The 19,777-nt window shown below is 57.2% G+C and overlaps 1 protein-coding gene across 6 annotated transcripts; it reads right to left on the minus strand.

Annotated features, from left to right (window-relative positions):
• Positions 1–8,898: 8,898 nt before the first annotated feature.
• TRIT1 (tRNA isopentenyltransferase 1) lies at positions 8,899–19,478 on the minus strand. 6 transcript variants are annotated; one of them, XR_011560361.1, is made up of 12 exons: positions 19,333–19,478; positions 17,259–17,399; positions 16,782–16,880; positions 16,458–16,603; positions 15,426–15,568; positions 15,171–15,282; positions 14,945–15,057; positions 14,642–14,719; positions 13,367–13,476; positions 12,277–12,394; positions 9,735–9,928; positions 8,899–9,226 (listed from the first exon to the last, which is right to left on the minus strand). XR_011560361.1 is itself a non-coding variant. In XM_070764859.1 (12 exons), the coding sequence occupies exons 1-12, from the start codon at positions 19,450–19,452 to the stop codon at positions 9,100–9,102; spliced, it is 1,362 nt and encodes a 453-aa protein (XP_070620960.1). In that variant the 5' UTR covers positions 19,453–19,478; the 3' UTR covers positions 8,899–9,099. The 6 variants fall into 6 exon arrangements, 5 of the variants coding, with proteins under 5 accessions (XP_070620960.1, XP_070620963.1, XP_070620961.1 ...); XM_070764859.1 differs by lacking the exon at positions 9,735–9,928 and adding an exon at positions 11,220–11,274; XM_070764862.1 differs by lacking the exon at positions 9,735–9,928 and adding an exon at positions 11,220–11,274 and having other exon boundaries at positions 16,782–16,915; positions 19,333–19,421.
• Between the last annotated feature and the right edge of the window lie 299 nt (positions 19,479–19,777).

The following is a 19,777-nucleotide window of genomic DNA, read 5'->3' on the forward strand; positions in this document are numbered from 1 at the left end:
GCAGACGGCCCGACTCTTTCCCGAATGGCAGGCGCGGCTCCGGTTAGTGAATTTTGGAAACTGGGGGAAAGTGTTTCCATGACAACCAGCCAAGATCTCTGTCCTCATCACCCTTCGTGGCAGCCGTCTCGATTGGCAGCCGTTTGGGATTGGGGGGGGCTCCTTCTGCGTAACAGTTTAAGCAGGGGTGGGTGGGGGTGGGGTGGCTTTTGGGCTGCTGGCTGCCACCTCCCTCCCCTGGGTGACCCCCCGGCCAGACCGCCCCCCCTGTGCCTTGGGGAGATACTGGGGGAAAGGGCCCAGGTGTCATTGGAAGGTTGAGGTCCTTGCCCCCCCCCCGACACTCTCCCCTGCTGCCAGTTCCAAAGAGGAGGGGAGGGGAGAGGCCTTCCACCTTCTGAAGACACCGCCACGTTTGACGTCCAGCAGGAGCAGCTCGGCTCAAGGCCGCCTTGTAGAAAGGCCAAGGTTAGAGGTCACCAGGGTCACCAAGGTCAATCTCATGGGGGCGGGGAGGGGGAGGGGGCAGGTGAGCCACAGGCAACGCAACAGCCACCCGAGAGAAGAGGGTCCTCCCGAGGGGGGGGGAGCGTCGTGTCAACCCCAAACTCCCTCCGCCCCCTGCAGTCAGACTCACTTCTTAGCCACAGAAGCTGAGATCTAGGGGACAACGGCCGCCCTGATATTCTCTGCCCAGGGCCCTGGATGTGACAACAGTGGCGGCAACAACACTTTGGCGGCTTCTCCTGAGCTCCATGGTCACAGTTCTTCCAGCATCAGCCGCCTTCTCATCTACTGGGTGAAAATGGAAAGAGCTGCTACACCGTGGATTCTCCTTGTCTGAGTTGCTGGTGGGCAACTCACGGGGCACGTAGGGCCGGCCGGCACCCCAAGGTCACGTGGCTCAATTTTGGGGAGATTATGGACAGGAACAGTCCGTGGGATCTTCCCAGAGGCCCCCCAACTCCCCTTCTGAAACTTCCTCTCAAATGAATCTGTCATTCGATGGCCTGAGGCTGCTGCCCATTGGTCAGAAAAGGCTCGGTGGTTGGAGCCATCCTCCCTGTCTCTGTTCAAAGCCCCCCCTTATTTTGTTTCTCCTGGTCCCCCAGGCTGCCCCTCCTGGCTTATTTCTAGGGTCCCTGGTCCACACACTAAACTTTTTAAGACTCAGTGGCTGAGCAGGAAGTGCTGTGGGAATTTGGGGGTAATTTATGTATGGTACGTTTGTATGTATGATTGGTTTTAAATTAAGGGTTTTTAGTTTTTAGTATTGGATTGTCGCACATTGTTTTTATTACTGATGTTAGCCGCCCCGAGTCTACAAATCCCACAAAATGAAATGAAAAATGAAATGATAAAGTAAGAAAATGAGAGGCGCATTGGGAGAGTGGCTGATTCTGTGTGGGGTGAAAATGCAACGTCCGAGGTGGCTGCTGGAGGCTTTGGCCACTACCGGTTGCCTGCTGCAGACGACTGGATGGCGGCTTCCTGTGGAGCAAGCAGAGTCCGGTGCAGCGGGGCGGCCAAGAGAAGGCGACACGGGGAAATAAACCTTTTGGTGGTGGAAGCAGATGAGGCGAAGACATACCACTCTGCAGTGGTCACCTGCAGTGCTTGTGGCGTGGTTGTGTTCCTGCCCGAAAACAAGATGCAGGAGCCTGAAGGGAAGTTGCCGCCCGTCAGTTCATGAGGAAAAATGGAGATTCCGTAGATTGAGCAACACTGGCAGAGGAATCTTCAGGCGGAAGTGCGCCAACCACCGGAATAAATACAGTGGGTGACAATGACAAGCAGAAGCAAGAGACCCAGTAGTGGACATTCGCTAGTCTCCACAGGAACGGCTCTGAGGTGAACCCAGCCTGAGGGGAGAAAGACAAGCACAGAAGAGGGGAGAAGAAGGGAGGGTCTCAGCAGGTGTCCAGCAAGGAGTCTGAAATGTCCCTGGGAGCTCTGGTTAATTGCCGTGAGGTCAGGAAGAAACGGATGCTGGGCGCCGGGTTCTTGTGCCTTTCAACTGCTCCGTTTGTCCAACACTTTTTCTTCAAAGCCTGACAGGAGGGGGTCTAAAGGTCCAGGTTTCTGCTGTCCAGTCCTGACCGACTCAGGGGGTGGGTGGGGGGAGAGGCCGGTGCTCAGCTCTGTTCCTTAGCCGAGAGAGCCAGCCTGGCCTGAAGACATCTCACACTTGGCCTGCACGACACGGCACTCGGAGGTGCAAAAGGACAAGCGACGTCGGGTTGCCTACTCGCCTGCTTTCGAACTTCTCCCTTGGATCTCAAAACTGCCAGACCTCTGGTTGAGCAGCCCGGCATCTTAACTGCTGGGCCACGGCGCCCCCTATGGGCGGGATTTAGGCACTGCCTAAAGTTGGCAGAATTTTGGTGTTCACATTCCTGGCGGAGTTGACCAGGAGAAATCAGTTTAATTCAAAATTAGCTCAGTGGGATTTGGGGATTTCCGGATCCCAGTTTATGATGTCCCCACACGGACTTTGGAGAGGTCACTTCTTTGATTTAGCTGCTCAGCACTTGAATTGGAAATTCTTGATGGACACAATTGGATAAGATGGGATTTGGTGAGAGATTTGTGAAAATGATGAAGGCGATTTAGAGCAAACGAACTGCCAGAGTATTAATTAATGGAGATATGACAGACAGAATAGCCATTTAAAAAGGTACTAGATTAGGATGTCCCTTGTCACCACTGCTTTTCATATTGACAGTAGAGGTATTACCGTAAATAGAAATATTAGACAAGATGTAGAAATAAAAAGTATGGAGATTTTAAAAAACCCCAATATAAACTACAGGCATTTGCAGAGGTTTTGGTTTTTATTTTAGAGGCACCAGTGGAAAGAGGAATAAAATTACTGAAAAAAAGAGAAGAATATGGAGAAGTGGCAGGCCTAGAAACTAATAAAGAAAAGGCAAAGGTTTTGGTTAAAACCCTAACAGAGATGATGAAAACATTGGATGTTCAAGTAGTAGAAAACATTTGAAAGAGGACAACTGTGGCAGACTGTTGAAACAAGTTCAAACAGATTTGGAAAGATGGAAATAATTACAATCATCTTTGATTGGAAGTGTGGCAACAGTAAAAATGAATATATTGCCAAGACTACTGCATTTATTTCAGACCAAACTCATAAAATTGGAAAAGAAATATTTTGAGGAACATAACAAGATTGTGAATAAATGTTTTTGGCGGGGGAGGGGGGGGAAGCAAGAATTGGATTAAAATTGATGCAAGTTAATAAAAGAAGAGGAGGATAAGTCCAAATATTATTAATATAAAAACTAGCTAGATATAAAGATATCTTAAATGAAAAGGGGGCTTCCAGGCCCCACCAGAGGATCCCGGCAAGAAGGCAGGCAGGGGCCGGAGGGTCCTGGGGCTCAGGGTTGGCCCTTCTCTGGGCGGTTTGAGGGGGGCTTCCGTTAGGTCCTCAAGGTCGCCCCCACCTCCTCTCCCCACGGCTGAAACTCTCCAGGGCCTCGAGGGTCTCAACACTCTTAGCTGCCCTTTCCAGAAAGTCTCCCATCCAGTCTGTCTATTAAGTTGACGTCCTCGTCTTCCTCCTCCTCTTCTTCTTCACTTTCTTCCTCTTTTCATCGCCTGGCATCCCAACTGGGCTCGTGGTCCCTTTGTGCAGCTGTCCAGGTTTGCACGACACCTTGCAAAGGAGGGGTCCCCGAAAGCCTCGTCGTAAGGGGTCCCTGACCCCCTCCCCCAGGTATGTGTAGCCTGAACCTTTCCCGAAACGGCCGGGCTCGTGTCCTCGCTTTTGTCCTGGTGCTGGAGGATGCCTCCCTCCTGCGTTTTGGCTAAATGGTGCCAGCTTCTTGCCGTCTGGTGTGGTGTGTGCTTGTCTCTGTTTGTGGGTGTGTTCAACAGGCTTTCAAGCCCTTGCAAGTTGAGGCAGCTGCAGGCTTCAGGGGTTTTTGCAAAACAGCATCGCTTTATGCAGAGTTGGTTTGGCCTCTCTCTTTCTCCCCCTCCTGGAGATAACTGGACACAAGTGACAGGCTTTGGGGGTCACTGTCTCTCATCATCTCCAGGTGGGACTCTCTGGTTGCAGGCAAACGCGCTCAGGACTCCCACTGATTCTGCATGAGCTGTGTAATTACTTCATTATATATTGCGGTGTAGTAATAACAGAAATAAAGTACCCACTTTATTTATTTAGAAATTTCACAATAAATACAATGCGCTTGAATCATCCTGATATCTTTCCTCACCTCCAACCCCTTGGCCATGGAAAACACCTCTTCCATGACACCGGTCCCTGGTGCCAAAAAGGTGGGAGAGACCCGGTTTTGTTCCATAACGAGAATCTTTGCCGGCTCCACCCACTCGATACGGCTCCTTTCGGCTCTTCTTGTCCAAGGGTAAGACTTGACCGAGGGCTTCGTACTCCTTGCAAGCAGCTGGTCATTTCCCGGGAGAGCCGCTGAGGCCCCTCGGGGGGGGGGGGGGGCTTGTCCCGAGTGGTGCCAATGGGCCCAGAGCCTTCTTGGTGGGGGAGCTGTGCTTTCTGTCCCCTTGGGTCCCTTCCCCAGTGAAGGCCGGTGCAGGCTGTGGGGAGGGGCCTGGGCTGCCTGCTCTCAAACGGGAACACGAATGGTTCCTGGGGTCTGCACAAGGCCCACCCCCTTCGGAGGGGCTTCATCGCAAAGGGCCCAGCGGAGGAGCGCCTGGGGAGATTCTCAGCCATCCAGGCCAGGGGGCCTTCGTGAATTGTCCAGTGCTGGGCGTCTCTTTCCCTGAGGACAGGGACATAGATGGGGGGCTGCGTCTCCTTCTTTATTCAGATACTGAGGGAGGCTGGGCGAGAAGAGGGGCTTCACACTCTCCACTGAATTGGGACGGGGAACTTGGCCACGGAGCCACTCAGCCATAAAGCACAAATTCACATGGCCGCACCAAGTTACGACTTCGGCACAGTCGCCGCTTCTGAGCAAATGCCCTGCAGTCACAACATCCCGAAGCCTTGACCCTTCCGTTGGGCGACTTTGCCCCCAGGACAATTTTGTCTCTCTCTCTCTCTCTAGCCCCCTCCCTCCCTATCATGTCTATCCCCCGTCTCTCCCTATACACACACACACACACACACATACATATATCCCCCTCCCTCCTTCTGTCTCTCTCTCATCATCTATCTGTATCTATTTTGCATGCCACTCACCTCACCAGAGGCCATTGTAGGCAGCTAACAAGTATTGCATTAAAATGTACTATAAAACATTAATACTGTACACTAAATAAGAGGGAGGGAGCAACGGGCACAAGGGCCATCACTGCTATTCTTACAAGGAACGTCCAGCCTTCTAGGATCAGCCGCCCACTCTAAAGGACAAGGCGGCCAAAAGACACCCCACAGGCCAGGCCTGGTCAGACCGGCCATCCAAGCCTTGCAAAAGAGATGTCGGTCCTGCAAAGGTCAGCATCAGCACTCTGGGCTTGGTCCAGGAAAAGGGGCTGAGTGACCAGTGTCCCTGCCCCTCCTTTGAGCAGCTGGCCAAGCATCTGCTGCCCAGGCAGGGAGGCAAGACCTCCCCTGAAGGCAACTGGTGCACCCAGCCTGGCCTCGGAGAAGCACCGGCTGGGCAGTGCTGGGCTCACCACTGACCCTTCCCCTCTGCCACCCGTTTTCCCACTCTGTGCTTTCCCAAGTGGGGGGTTCCAGCCCTACCGGGAGGGGCCAAAACCCTCCCCACAAGAGCAGAGGGTTGCTGCAGGGCGCTGGGGAAAACCCAAGCAGAGCGGCCCTCAGCGCCCCCCCACCCCCGTCCCTTGCCTCTTCCCTCCCTGGAGTTCAGCCTTTCCCCCCCTCGCCTTAGTGCAGGGAGGGGCAGCTACGGAGGGCTCGGGAATTCTGAGAGTTGGGAGTCCAGAGGCGGCCAAGGGGTCCCAGCTGCTGCCCGTGCCCCTGTCTTAGGGGGTCTCCATGAAGACCAGCCTGGGGCATCGGGTGCTGTGTGGGGTAGGGAAGGGGGCGGCCTCTGGCAGGGAGACACCCCCCCCTCCACCAACCCCCCCCCCACTCCACTCCACCCTCCCCCAAGAAAAGATGCTTTTGAAATCCGGTGGCAAACTGTTGGAGAAAACATGGTGCAATTTCCTGCCCATCTTGGTGGGGAACCAAAACCAAAGGGCCTCAAATGGCACAGCAGCAATTGGAGAAGTTGAACGGGTTCAGGCCGCCTCCCGTCCGAGGCCCTGGAGAGGCCGGCAGGGCTTAGGACTTTGGAAGGGGCCGTGGGGGTCTTCTAGCCTGGCCCCAAGGGCAGATGAGCGGCTTTAGATGGGTGGGCTGGGAATGCTGGGAGGGGAGGCCCACACATCCTCCCGGTGAGGAGGTTGGGACGCTCGAGCCCCTGCGCTTGGGGACGGCCACCTCCAGGGTTGACCCTCCTCAGCCGCAGCCTCCTCTCTTTGGCGCAACGGGACCTCCAGGCTCAGGCTCCACCCTGGGCAGCTTCCAGAAAGTCCTTCAGGTCGGGCTTCCAAAGTCCGTCCCGAGCATCTGTGACCATCTGAGTGACCGCAGGGCCCTTCCGGGAGGGGGAAGGCCAAAGGCATTCTTAAGAACTACAGGCCGACTGTTGACCTCCAAGGGTTCCTGGCACTTCATGGTTCTTGCTTTCTTGCTGAACAGCCCTCCCCAAATGTCAGCTCTCCCTCCTCCGGTCAGTTTTCCTTCCCCTGTATGATGACCCTCCCCCTCCCCACTGGGGGGAGACCCACCACACACACACACACACACGCAGCCACGCCCTCTCTTGCTTCCCAGATTTCCCGGACTCCCTTCTTCCCACAGGGCCTCTTGTTTGGCCTGGGCCGTGGGGGTTGGGGGGGTGATGTTGAGGAGGGAGTGGAGGGTTCACTCCTGTTCCGGCTTTGCACAACCCTGGTGTCAGCAATCGCAGCAGCTGCCGAGTTTTGCAATCCCTGCCTGGAGGGGCTGCTCCAGGCCCCCCCAGATGCATAGGGCAGCTCAGGGGTCCCTTCTTCAGGAAGCAAGAAGAACCACCACTGTAGCCCATCACCCACGCTCCCGTTCCAGACCGGGCCAACAATGGCTTCTTTCCCCCGAGGCCCCCATCCAGCCCCTCCCTCCCTCTCCCCTTCTGGGTTTGGGGTTCTGCTTTCCATCTGCAGGGAGTCAACTTGCTCTTTGCCTGGGACACAGCCCCCCCTCCCCCCGCTCCTTCCTATCTGCAGAGATTGCGACACCCCGGAGTCTCCCTCTTCTTCCGTTATGACAAGTCTCCCCTCCGTCCTCAGGGGGAGAATCATTGACTCCCTCAGAGGGGGTCCGCAACTTGGGCGTCCTCCTCGATCCACAGCTCACATTAGAGAACCATCTTTCAGCTGTGGCGAGGGGGGCGTTTGCCCAGGTCCGCCTGGTGCACCAGTTGCGGCCCTATCTGGACCGGGAGTCACTGCTCACAGTCACTCATGCCCTCATCACCTCGAGGCTCGACTACTGTAATGCTCTCTACATGGGGCTACCCTTGAAGAGTGTCCGGAAACTTCAGATCGTGCAAAATGCAGCTGCGAGAGCAATCATGGGCTTTCCTAAATATGCCCATGTCACACCAACACTCTGCATTGGTTGCCGCTTGGTTTACAGTCACAATTCAAAGTGTTGGTTATGACCTATAAAGCCCTTCATGGCACCGGACCAGAATATATGCGAGACCGCCTTCTGCCCAGCAGCCGGCTAGGTCCCACAGAGTCGGCCTTCTCCGGGTCCCGTCAACTAAACAATGTTGGCTGGCGAGACCCAGGGGAAGAGCCTTCTCTGTGGCGACCCTCTGGAACCAGCTCCCCCCAGAGATTAGAACTGCCCCCACCCTCCTTGCCTTTCGTAAACTTCTTAAAACCCACCTTTGCCGTCAGGCATGGGGGAACTGTGACATCCCCACTTGCCTGTGTAGTTTTATGTATGGAATGTTTGTGTTTTTATATAAGGAGTTTGTTATTTTAGACTTAATATTAGATTTGCCATTGCATACTGTTTTATCACTGCTGTGAGCTGCCCCGAGTCTGCGGAGAGGGGCGGCATACAAATCTAATAAATAAAGAAACAAACGCACCCTTAATTATTTTGCCCCACCTACCAAAAGGGGTTTTCCCTTGTGCAGTTACAACTCCCGTGTCGGCCTCTTGACCTCTCTGCAGGCCTTCCTGCCCAGGGAAGCTGATCCTGGGGAGGGGAGGAATCCATGCAACCCTCTTTGAAAGCAGCCACAGATGCTCCTTTTAGGTGGTGGCCCCCCTGAGCCTCAGGGCCCCCTTTATTTATTTATTTATTTATTTTATTTATTCAATTTTTATGCCGTCCTTCTCCTTAAGACTCAGGGCGGCTTACAACATGTTAGCAACAGCCCTTTTAAACGGAGCCAGCCTATGGCCCCCACCATCCGAGTCCTCATTTGACCCCCCTCGGAAGGATGGAAGGCTGAGTCAACATGGAGCCGATGGGGAGACTTGAACCGCTGACCTACAGATCTACAGTCAGCTTTAGTGGCCTGCAGTGCTGTACTCTCCCTGCTGTGCCACCCCTTACCCCCAAGGCCTCAGAAGCAGCCCTAAGCAGCCCCCCCCCCCACCGAGAGCACTCAGCCCCACTTCCAGCTCCCCCCCAGACAGGGAGGGAGGGGCTGGGCAAGTGGAGCCAGGGGCCACCACACCCTCCCTGCAGATCGGCCCTGGATGGGAGCCCCTCCCCTGCCCTCCCTCCAGGCAGAGAGTGTGCAGAGGAAGTCGGGGGAGCTCAAGACCCTCCCAGGGCAGAATCCGTCCTCCGTCCTGCAGGTGACCAGGGGCTGCAGGCAAGGGAGAGCCGAGGTCATGGCAATGAAGGAAAGGCCACCAGCACCCACAGGGTCAGCGTATCAAAACCGTCCTTCATTTAGGGGGACAGGGCACGGCAGAGTCTCGAGGGCTGCCACGGACCGTTGGCGGCTGGAGGACGAGAGCCTGGCCGCTTCATACAGAGTGGCCCAAAGGCCAGTCCCCTCGGGTCCACTCCATGCCCTCAGCTCCCCCCGCCCCCCCGAGTCTTAGGCGCAGGGCTGGGCCTCGGATTCACCGTCCTCCGTCCGTCCGTCTTCTCTCTCTGCAGCCGGAGACGCTGAGATTGCAGCCAGGGGGCTCAGGCCTGAGCGCCGGGACTTCTTCAGGAGGGACAGGTGGGACCGGGACTTCAGGTGAGCTGCCAACGAGAGGGTCTCATTCAGAACATCACTCCAGAAGTGAGAAGCCACCTGCATTTTCTCAGGAGACCAACTCTTTCAGCCTATGAGGAAGGGCAGAATTCTGCGCAGCACAGGTCCTACTCCAATTACTACAGTTCATTTAGAGACTTTTGAATTTAATGGACGGGGGTCCAGCCAGCTGCGTTGCTTCTGCTGTGAAGCCCCCAATTTAGGACAGAGAATGTAGAATAGTAGAGTTGGAAGGGTCAGTGGCTATTTGCAGCATGCCGGGGCTTTCAATCACCCTGAGCAGCTGCTCTTACTTCCCCTCTCAGCTCTGCGTTTGCTTTGGGGTTGACTTTTTTTAAAAAGGGGGAGGGTTGTTTTAATTGTTTTTACATTGTTTTAGTGGCTCTTGGCACTGTCCTTGTGGGGTGTACTTGCCTCACCCTTTCTGAAAGCCTCTAGCGATGGAGCACCCACAACCTCTGAAGACAACCCATTCCATTGGTTGATGGGTCTCACCCTTGGGAAATTTCTCCTTAGTCCTAGGTTGCTTCTCTCTTGGGTTAGTTTCCATCCTTTGTTCCTTGTTGTGCCTTTTGGTGCTTTGGAAAATAGATCGACTCTCTCGTTTTTTGTAGGAGCCCCTCAAATCTCCTGACGGAACAATTAATCAGGGGAACAACCCACTTCCAGAAGTTGTAAATGCTCCAACACTGGAAATTTTAAAGAAGAGATTAGATAATCATTTGTCTGAAGTGGTGTAGGAATTCCTGTCCGGGCAGGGGGTTGGACTAGATGACCTCCAAGGTCCTTTCCCACTCTGTTATTCCCTTCTATTCTAAATATTGGAACAGGGCTATTTTATTGTGCTATTTTATTATGAGTTGGACTAAGGAGGAATTTCCTACAGGGGAGACCAATCATGTTGGCCAGGCCCACCCAGCTGTATGACCCATTCCCCACAGAAAACACCCGGAGCCACAAAACCTGGGTAGGTGTGATTGTGTGTCACGTGACTGGGAGTGAGTGACATTGAGTTGGCCATGCCCGTCCACTCACAGGACCACCAAGCCATGCCCACAGAACCAGTAGTAAAAAAAAAAAAAAAGAGTCCCACCCTAGTTCTGTCCCCATATGGAGTTTTCTCTCCTTTGATATGTCTCAAGCTCTGTGGCAAGAAAGGTCATAAAACGGGGCAGAATTCACTTACGACTCTCTTGGGCTCAATGCTGGTTGTAAACCAAGGTCTCCCCGCAGTGGGGCTCTGAGCTTTCTGAGAAAACTTTCTGCCTTTGGCCCAACATCCCAAAATTAGATATTGATCTGCAAATAATTCCTTCTGAATTTAAGGCAATCTGGACAGAACGATTAATGTCCAAAGCCTGCTACACAGCAAGGGGTTTGAGTTGGGCTGGAGACTCTTGACATTTTGAAATGTCAAGTATTTTCCACCCACACCGCACACACCGTTTCCTGCAACTGGGAAATGGACACCGTAGCACAGCCTGTCCCAAGCAACAGGGGGAGAGTGGCAGGGCCTGGACCTCCAACATAAGGCCCAATTAAGGGGAGGTTGCACACTGGGAGCATCTGCACCAAATCCCTTGTGTGTCCAATCACACTTGGCCAATGAAGAATTCCATTCTATTCTACGGGTGCAACGGAGCAGAAAGTGGCCTGAATATGGGAACACCTTTTCTGAACACCCCTAAGCAGCAGCCCAGCCTTCAGAAGAGGGCTTCTCAATCTTTGGTCCGTGGTCGAGGAGTTCTGGCAGTTGAAGCCCACATCTCTTAAAAGTCACCAGGGTTTAGAAGCCCTGCCATGGAAGAAAAGGCCCAGCCCAGTCCACGCACACTTTGAAAATATGATTCCTGCCTACTTCCTCATCTCCTTCTGCTCCGAGGTCCATTTGGACTTAAATGTTTAAAATTTCAAAATTACTATCATGTGGAATCCAGTAGTATCCTTTCAGACTAACACATTTTATTAAAAGGCACTCACTTTGTCACAATCATGGTGTAGATAAAACGGGAACTGTGACTTTCTTTAAAAAAACCTAAGTAGTAATTAATAGTAATGTTATAAAAGTTATAAGTACGAAGAAAAATAATAACTAAAAAAATAAAAACAGAAGGCCCAGAAAAAAACCCATTATGTACGGAAAAAGAAAAGAAATCTATAAAGAAATGACTTTCCCCTGTAGCCGGAAGCATAAATAATATGACCGTAGCTAACTTTTCACCTTAAAAAATATCCTGCTCAAAAAAATAAAGGGAACCCTCAAATAACACGTCCTAGAGCTGAATGAATGAAATATTCTCATTGAATATTTTATTTGCACAACTATTCCATTTGCACAACAGCATGTGAATTTGACTGTCAATCAGTGTTGCTTCCTAAGTGGACAGTTTGATTTCACAGAAGTTTGATTGACTTGGAGTTATATCCTCTTTTTTAAGTGTTCCCTTTATTTTTTGGAGCAGTGTATAACAAATAAATCTCTCCTCCCCATTTCTTATCTATAAGCAAATCCTTAGAAATCTGGTCATTTCAGTCCTGATCAGCAAATGTCTATTAAGGCTTACATATAACACCAGATCTATGTTAGCCATGATCAAAGAAATCAACTTTATGTAACCGCTTTTCATTTTTAACCATCTTGATTTTAGTCCCTTCAAGTAAAAGGTAGAGGGGTCCTTGTGGATTTTACTCGGCTAGTGGTTGCTGGCTAGAAGGGGCCCTGCTCAGGTCCGTTTAAAGGCCCCTGAGGCAGCGCTGCCCAAAGAGATTTCCATGGACGTGGGGCCAGCATGATGTCATGAAGCGCTGTTACCTTCCCACTGACGTGGTACCCATTTACCCACTCATATTTTCCCCTTTGGGACTTGTAGGCTGGCGGGAGCTGGGGCGAGGATGGGAACTCTCCCCATCACACAAGGCGCTTGGGTCTTGAAGTTGGGCCGCTGTCTCTCCAGCCAACAAGCTCAGCGTCTTAACCACCAAGTCCCATCGTCCCAGCCCCTCCAAGCAATGTCCCCAAACCCCTGGCAAGACTTACCTGTCCATTCGATGTCCCCAATGATGACTCGGCTGCACAGCTCACACAACCGGCAACTCTGCTTGTCCCTGGCTGGCCCTGGCTCCAGCCTGAGGGGCTGCACTGGAGGCTCCTGGCCCTGGGGGTTAAAGCCTCGGCCAATGACTGGGGGCCAGGGAAGGTGCTTGCCCCTCATGCCAATCTCTAGACGGCAGCTCTTCCAATGCACGGGACCTTTGGCCTGTCCTGTCTTTCAAAGAAGCCCATCGGGGGCCCCAACCTAGAGACTGGCAAGACCATGCTTACGGTCACCCAAATGGCCAAGAGAGGCTCAGGCGGCTGATCTGCCCCAAGCGTGCTGCTGGTGCTGAAGGCAGCGCAGGGGGCAGAGTCTGGACAGGGGCTTGGCAGAATAACCGACCGGGAGGGACCTGGCTGCAGGTCTTCTACTCCAACCTTCAGGAAGCCCCCTACCCTTGCAGACAAGCGGGCGTCTGTCTCACAGCTACTGTTTCTCAGCCAGGTGCCACCCGGGGTGTGTCTACCTGTGCGTTTTTCCTTGCCTAGGGGTAACACCTGACTTTTCTCTACACTGAATTTCACCGAGTGCCCTGGAAAAGGGCGGCAGAGAAATCCACCCAATAAATAACAGGTTTCCCTCGATGGGACCTTCTGGATCTCCTGGGCGTTATCTGCAAGTCTGACGAGTCCACTCTCGGGAAGAGGAAATGTTTGAAACCAGTGGAAGCGGCTGCCACCACTCAGGCCAAGGGAAGCCCCCTTCTCCTGGTCACTCTTCCACTTATCCCCTCGTGGTGGTAGTGGGGGGATCTCACTAGTCCTGCCCCATCTTTCTCCTTTGCAGGGATGGGGCAATACCTCGTCTAGGGCAGGTGGGGGAGGACCTCCGCTGAGCCTTTCTGGTCCCTCAGAGCTGCCCACTCCCCATCTCCCGGGGCCCCTTGACCAGGCTGGGCCTTCAGGGAGGGTCTCGGGGGACCAGGCTGGAGACGCGAGAGGTCAGCGTGGCCGGCCAGCCCAGGGATCCTCAGCAGGGGACCCAAAGGGAGCCGGGGAAACCCCCCTCCAGGCAGGGGAATCCCGGGGTTACCTGCAGGAAGCTCTCCACTATCCGAACGGCCGGTTCCAACACAGCTGCGTCCCACTGAGAGAGGTCGGAGACGTCCAAGCCATAAACGGGGGGCACGTGGGAGCCGGGACCTGGGGGGGCCCCACAACAAAAGAGCCTGCTGGGCTTTGGGGCTGGAGGGCCTCGCTCAGTCCAAAGAGGGTCGTATTTGGGGGGGGGGCACAGGCGGAACTTGCAGAAGCTGTCCACCCCTTTGAGGCCGGGGCTGCTGCTGGGCTTCCCTCCAACCAACTGGGGCTGCCCCAAAGGAGAAGCTGGCTGAGGGCCCCCGCACCACCCATCCTCTCTCAGGGTCAGGGTCAAGAGGCCGGGCCCTCCCTCCCCTCCTGGGGCCTCTTGACCCTGACTGGGTCTCTCCTTCCATCTTGGGAAACGGGGCCGGCTCTCCCACTTCCCACCTGCTGCGTGGCCCCCTGGGGCCGGTCCCTCCGCTGAGGTTCAACAGGGGGAAACGTCCCTCCCTCCTGCCCCTCCCCCTCCGTTCCTGGGGCTGTCGGGGACGCAGGATGGAGGAGGGGAGCCTCTAGGAGGCCTGCAGTCAACTGGGGCGTCTCAGGGGGTCACCTCCTGGCGGAGAGCAGCAGCCCAACCCCTCCCAAGACGGCCGGGGGCCAAGCCAAGCGCACCTGTCCAGAGGAGCCATGCTGGGGGTAGTGGGGGTAGTGGCCACCAGGGCTGCAGCGGGACGACAGGTCCCCTGGGGCCAAAATCCAAGCAGGTGATGCCTCTGACTGCCCTGGCCATAAACCCCGGCTCCTGCCCCACCTGCCGTGGGCCCATAGCCTCTCCCCCCTCCCCCTCTCAGGTTGCCTGGCCTTCTCCTGAACCCACCAGCAGCCTTTCCACTCCCCCCCATCCCAGCCTGAGCCAAGGGGGGAGAGCCCAGTGGGGGTCGGGGGGTGGGAGCAGCAAAACACTTGTGCCCCTCCCCCGCCAGCTGGGTCACGGAGGAGAGCCGGGGGGGGGAGTTGGGGCCTCCGTCTCGCCCAAGAGGGGAACCGCAAGAGCAGGAGGCCCCCCCTTCCAGGCACCTCTGACTTGGGGGGGGGGTCTTCAGGGGCCCCTCAGGCCCAGCTGTTCCCCTCCAGGACAAAATCTTCTCTAGGGGAATGCGCTCTGCACATGCTTAAGAGAAGCCTTTGCAACGGTGGTCCGACAGACCCCACAGCCTTGACTGAGCCCACCGCCCCTCCCCTGGCCGGCCGAGCAAAGGAGCAGCAGGGAGGCCGGACTTACGTCTCAGGAACCGGCTCTCGACCCACTTGTTCTGCTTCCGGGCGTAGCGCTTGGTCACCGTCTTGAAGGCCTGCAGGGCTGAGGGAGCGGAGCGTCAGGGGGGCACAGCCAGGAGGGGCCGGACACGGCAGTGCCAGGAAGGCGCCACCACCTGTTCGTTTCCTCCGGACCGGCCAGAAAATGCGTCCCATCTCCCAGAACCGCCTCTTACACGCCAAAGCTCCCCTAATTCTCTGGCCTGCCCATCAAGCAAACCGCAGCCTGCTCTCCAAAGGGCCCCCACCCACCCAGGCAGGTCCTCACCTTGGTCCAGCAGCCGCTGCCTGACCTCCTCTGGGCTCTGGTCCTCGGAAATCAGGAACTGGTGGAATTCTTTGAGGCCAATGGACTGGAAAATCCCCTGCTGGTAATCCTGGCTGGGGACGGAATGGGCAGCCGCTGGCCAAGAGTGCCCGCACGCTGGCTGCATCCCTTCGGCCGCGCAAGACAGCTCAGCCCCCCCCCCCCCCCGAGCCGGACGGGGCCTCACCTGTTCTCAGCCACCTTCTCCTGGTTGTACCGCCGGTGGAAGTTCCGCAGCTCCTCCAGCAGGCCGGCCTCCATCATTTGGTCCACCCGCTGGTCCAGCCGCGTCTCCAGAACTGGGAGAAACCCCGCAGGCAAAGGAGTCGGTCTGCAGCCCGCAAAGGCTCTGGGGAGGGATGGGGCCTCGGCTCCTCCCACACCGCGTGGCCCGAGAGAGGGGAAGGCCGGCCTCCGTGCTTGGGCCCTTCCTTGGTCTCACCTGCCGGTTCTGCATGGAGCCAGAAGATGCAGGGGTTGGGGTACTTCAGGGGACCCCCCAGGGGCCCTCCCCCTTTCTCCCCCTGCTGCCGTTGCAGCAGCTCACTGTGGGGGGTGCCGGTCTGTTCAAAGATCTGAAGGCTCCTGCAGGAAAGAGAGAGGGCCCGGGGGGGGGCACACTGAGTGGGGGCCCCTCGGCTGCAGCCCCAGGGGAAAGGAGGGCACCCTTGTCCAGAGGCCCCGAGGACGGAAACCCCGGAGAAAAGGCTGCTGGCGGAAGCAGCCGGGCCAGACGGTGCCCTGCCTGGGGGGGGGGGGTGAGCAGGTCAGGAGGGGGTCGCCCCACTCTAGAAATGGGACCCAGGCCGGAGGCTCCTGGCAGCGGCTAAGGGGGGAAGAAATGTTTTTACGTGGCGGCCACTGTGACTCTGTGGGCAGTGTGATTCTGCCTGGTCAAAGGCTTGGGTGACCTCAGGACAGGGCCGGCACTTTGGTTACTGCAGGGCTTGTGTGGCCGAGGGGTTCTGGGAAAGTCCAGAAGTCTTAAAAGCTGCCCAGTTTCAAAATCTCTGGGTCATTGTAAAAGGGGGGGGGGGCATCTTTTCAGCAGCCGTCCATCCCAGGGCGTTTGCCAGTCCCATGGCCCCAGGGAGGTGCAGGGCTGACCGTGCATTGTGAGGGAGGCTGAAGGGGCCGTGCTTCCCTGCAAGAGATAAAAACCACAACTTCCCATTTTTCAGAGAAACTGCTCTGCTGTCACTCACCATCTGTCACCAAGTGTCAGAGGGCAACCGAGGGGGGCTTCCAAGGCGGTAAATTAAACGCCTGGCAGGGCCAACAGGGACCCTCCTGGCCTGGGAAGTGGGAAGGAAGAGGCGGCTGAGAGCGGGAGCATCGCTGACCAGCCGCTGGGCGCAGTGGGCGCCTGGGCAAGAAAAGACTCCTCCATTTTCAGGGGCCTCTGGGATATTTGGGGAGCCCCGGCTGTCCCTCTTGCAGCCTCGGGGGGCTGGGTGGGAGCTCTTGGACTGACCTGATTATTTTGCGCTTATTATGAGGGTGCAACCGGGCTGCCATGTTGGGGTCCACCAGACGCAGCCGACGGTGGAGCTCCTCACTCTCCAGCCTCTCCAGCCCAGCCTTCCACTCTTCCGCCACCACTGGACCCCCGGCCTCCCCCTGAAAAGACAGAGGCCGTGGCGCACAAGGCGGGGGCTCCGAAGGGGGACACCACCCCTGCCGAGACCCCCTGCAGCAAAGCCCGTGAGTCCTCTTTCTCTGGCCTCAGCAAGGGCCCAAATTGGAGCCCCCGCACCCACCCGCCACCATCCCAGCACTGCCCCAAAGTGAGGCTGACCTTGGTGTCAAACAGAACCTTCCAGAGCAAAGATTCAACGTAGTAGTTGGTTCCTCCGACCACAATTGGGACCTTCTGGGAGGCAAGAATCTCATCAATGTGGACAGTTGAGGAACCGATGGACAAACCTGAAGCTGAGCCTCATTAAAAAAAACACGAGGCTGCACACATGGAACCTGGTGACTTTAAAACCACACCTGTGGGAAGGACCCTTGTGCTTCTGTGCCCCCCCCTTTTCCCCAATTAGCATCCAGTTTATTCTGGAAACGTTGCTGCCCCCCCCCCAGCACCTGAAACGCCTGGTTTGCCAGGAGACAATTGGCCCCCGACCTTTGCTTGAGCCACAAACACGTTCCGCTACGGATTCTCCTGCCCGTCAGAAGACCACCACCCCCGCCCTCCCCCTTTCCCAACTGTGGGCATCACGTGGTCTCTAGGCCCTTTAGTGGCTGTGGAGCCTCCCCCTGCAAAGGATATGATGGCGGTGGCCTTCTTCTGGAAGTCCAGCACGGTGTAGTTGGTGACCAAGGGGTCCACAAACCCAATCATGTGGTGCCTGCATAGGTTCTGCTCCTGGGCAGAGACTTTGTTGGTGATGATGTCCAGGCCCTGATAGATCTGGGACAGGGAGAGACAGACAGACAGACCCAGGGGGGGGCTCCTCTCAGCCAGCCTTCTTCTAGGGTCTCAGCCGGCTCCCCCCTCCCAGTCCCAGGAGGCCTCGGGGCAGGCAGAGACTCGGTCCTGAGCCCCCCCCTCCCTCGCCCCCCCCTCAGGGAGTAGAGGAGTACCCCGTGCAAAGAGTGCCTGCCTGCCTGCATCAACAGCCCCCCCGCCCCCCCGTGACCTTGTGCACCCATGAAGCAGTTCACCCGGCTTCCCAAAGGTGCCTCCGGCCCTCTCTGCCTGAGCTGTGGGGTGCATCGCTCCCAGTGGGGCAGGGGGCGCATTCCTTCCCTTGCTTGGAAAAGGAGACCCTGAGGGGCCTCCAAGCAAGCTCACCCCGCCCAGGAGTGCCTGAGCCCCCTCGGGAGACCCGCTGTGTGTTCTGGCACCCCAAACTGAGGACCTGCTCAGTTGGTCCAGAGAACAGCTGGGCCTCCAACGTGGCCACGGGACCTTTGGAAGGACACGGAGACAGGCACCGGCCGTCCCTGACGCAGCCACAGCTCAGCTGCAGCCGTCCGGCACCGAGCAGGCAGGGGACGCCCTATCCTCCTGGGCACCTGGCCCGCGGGACCTCAAGGACCAGGGGAGCCCTCTCTTCCGCTCCTCCCTCTGCACTCTTTGGCACCCAGCTCTCTGTCACGGAGGGACCCAGGCAAAGGGGCCCTCCACCACACACACCCCTCCCCTGGGCTTTGGTGCCGAGTGCCAGGAGGCAGAGGCAGCACCGGCTGCTCCGGGCTCTGCACGGTCTTGTTCCTAATTGGCAGCTTCTCCGTTCAGAAATCCCAGCCGCCAGAGCCGCCAGACAGCCTCGCCCAGCCGGCAGCCGCAGCAGAAGGGCGCTGGCGAGCAAAGGCCCGTGTCCGTCCCCGGCTGGAGGCCCCAAAGGAAGGAGGGGGGCCAGGGGGCTGGGATGTGAGCACCGTTCCTCCAGCCCCCTCACATAGGAGGATTTAGAACAGGCGACAGCCTCAGGGGGGGCATCCAGAGGCCGAGTGGGGGGAGAGAAGGAAGCGAAACAAGGCACCAGGCGCCCTCCCAGCCGGGACCTCTGCCAGGGGCCCACAGGGCCTGGGCCCTCCCGTTGCTGCTGGGGCAAGGCTGCTTCAGAGGGGACGAGACAGGCAGGTCCACAGCATCAGGAGTTTCGGGGATTTAAACTCTCCCAGGACATGAAGTGGACTCTCCACCGTAGAACCACAAAGAATGTTCTGCGCAGGAATTATCCAGTCCACCATCTGCACGTCAATCACTGTCTGGCGTGTTACAGCAACCAGGCAGCACAAGTGCAGACGTAGTTAAGGGGTGACGGGAAGAACTGCCCCCAGCCTCCCTTCCCTAGGGGGCCACAAGGGGGGCTGAGGAAAGACCCCTCCCCTCCACGCCTCCCCTGGCCTGCTGAACGCCTCATTCTCACAGGGCTGTGTAATGTATATTGACACAGGTTGTATGGCTACAGCATTATTATCATCATTATTATTATCCAGACTCGGGGAGGGGAGCCTGGCGCAGGGAAGCGAGGAGCGGCCGGGAAGCGCCAGGTGGGCGCGGGACCCGCTCCGGCCACCTCCACCGTTGCGCGGCTTCCAAGTCAAATCCACCGCGTGAAATAAAGGACAAGGCCCCTTGCATCACCTGCACCGCCCGCAGGAAGTCGGCTCTTCCGCGCCGCGCGGACTTCAGCTCCCAGAATTCCCGAGACCACACCCGGCCCAGCTGAGGAACCCTGGGAGTTGGAGTCCGCGTGGTGCGGAAGAGCCGACTCGGCCCGCCCTGGCGCCTCCACCGGAAACCAGCGAGCGGGCGGGCCAGAGAGGCAGCAGAGCCCCCCTCCCTCCCCCCTCGCAGCGCCGCCCCCCTCGCGCCCTCCCGCCCCGCGCACCTGCATGGAGTCCGCGCTAACGATCTCGCCGCCGAAGCGCCGCCCGAGCTGCAGCGCCAGCCGAGACTTCCCGGTGCCCGTCGCGCCCAGCACCGCCACCACCACCAGCGGGCGCGCCATGACCGGAGGGGGCGGGGCCTGAAATGCCCCCCCGCCCCTTCCCCTCGCGGGTGCTCTGAACAGGGGGCGGGGCCAGCGCCGGGGGGCGGGGCGTTCGGGCGATAAGCCGGGATTGGCAGCTTCCCTGTTGCTCTCTCCCCCCCCCCCCGGCCGCCCGGTCTCCCTCTGCGCGGGGGGCGAACTGGGACCGGCGAGGAGCCCCGGGGCCTTTCCCTCCAGGGCGGCGCTGGCGGAGGGAGCGGAGCAGAGGCGGCCTGTGCTCCTACCGCGCCCGCCCAGGTCGGAGCCCGAGTCAACCCGAAGGGCCCTGGGGGGGGGGAGAGAG

This window comes from Erythrolamprus reginae, chromosome 11 (assembly GCF_031021105.1).
Source record: "Erythrolamprus reginae isolate rEryReg1 chromosome 11, rEryReg1.hap1, whole genome shotgun sequence".
NCBI classification, from domain to species: domain Eukaryota; kingdom Metazoa; phylum Chordata; class Lepidosauria; order Squamata; family Dipsadidae; genus Erythrolamprus; species Erythrolamprus reginae.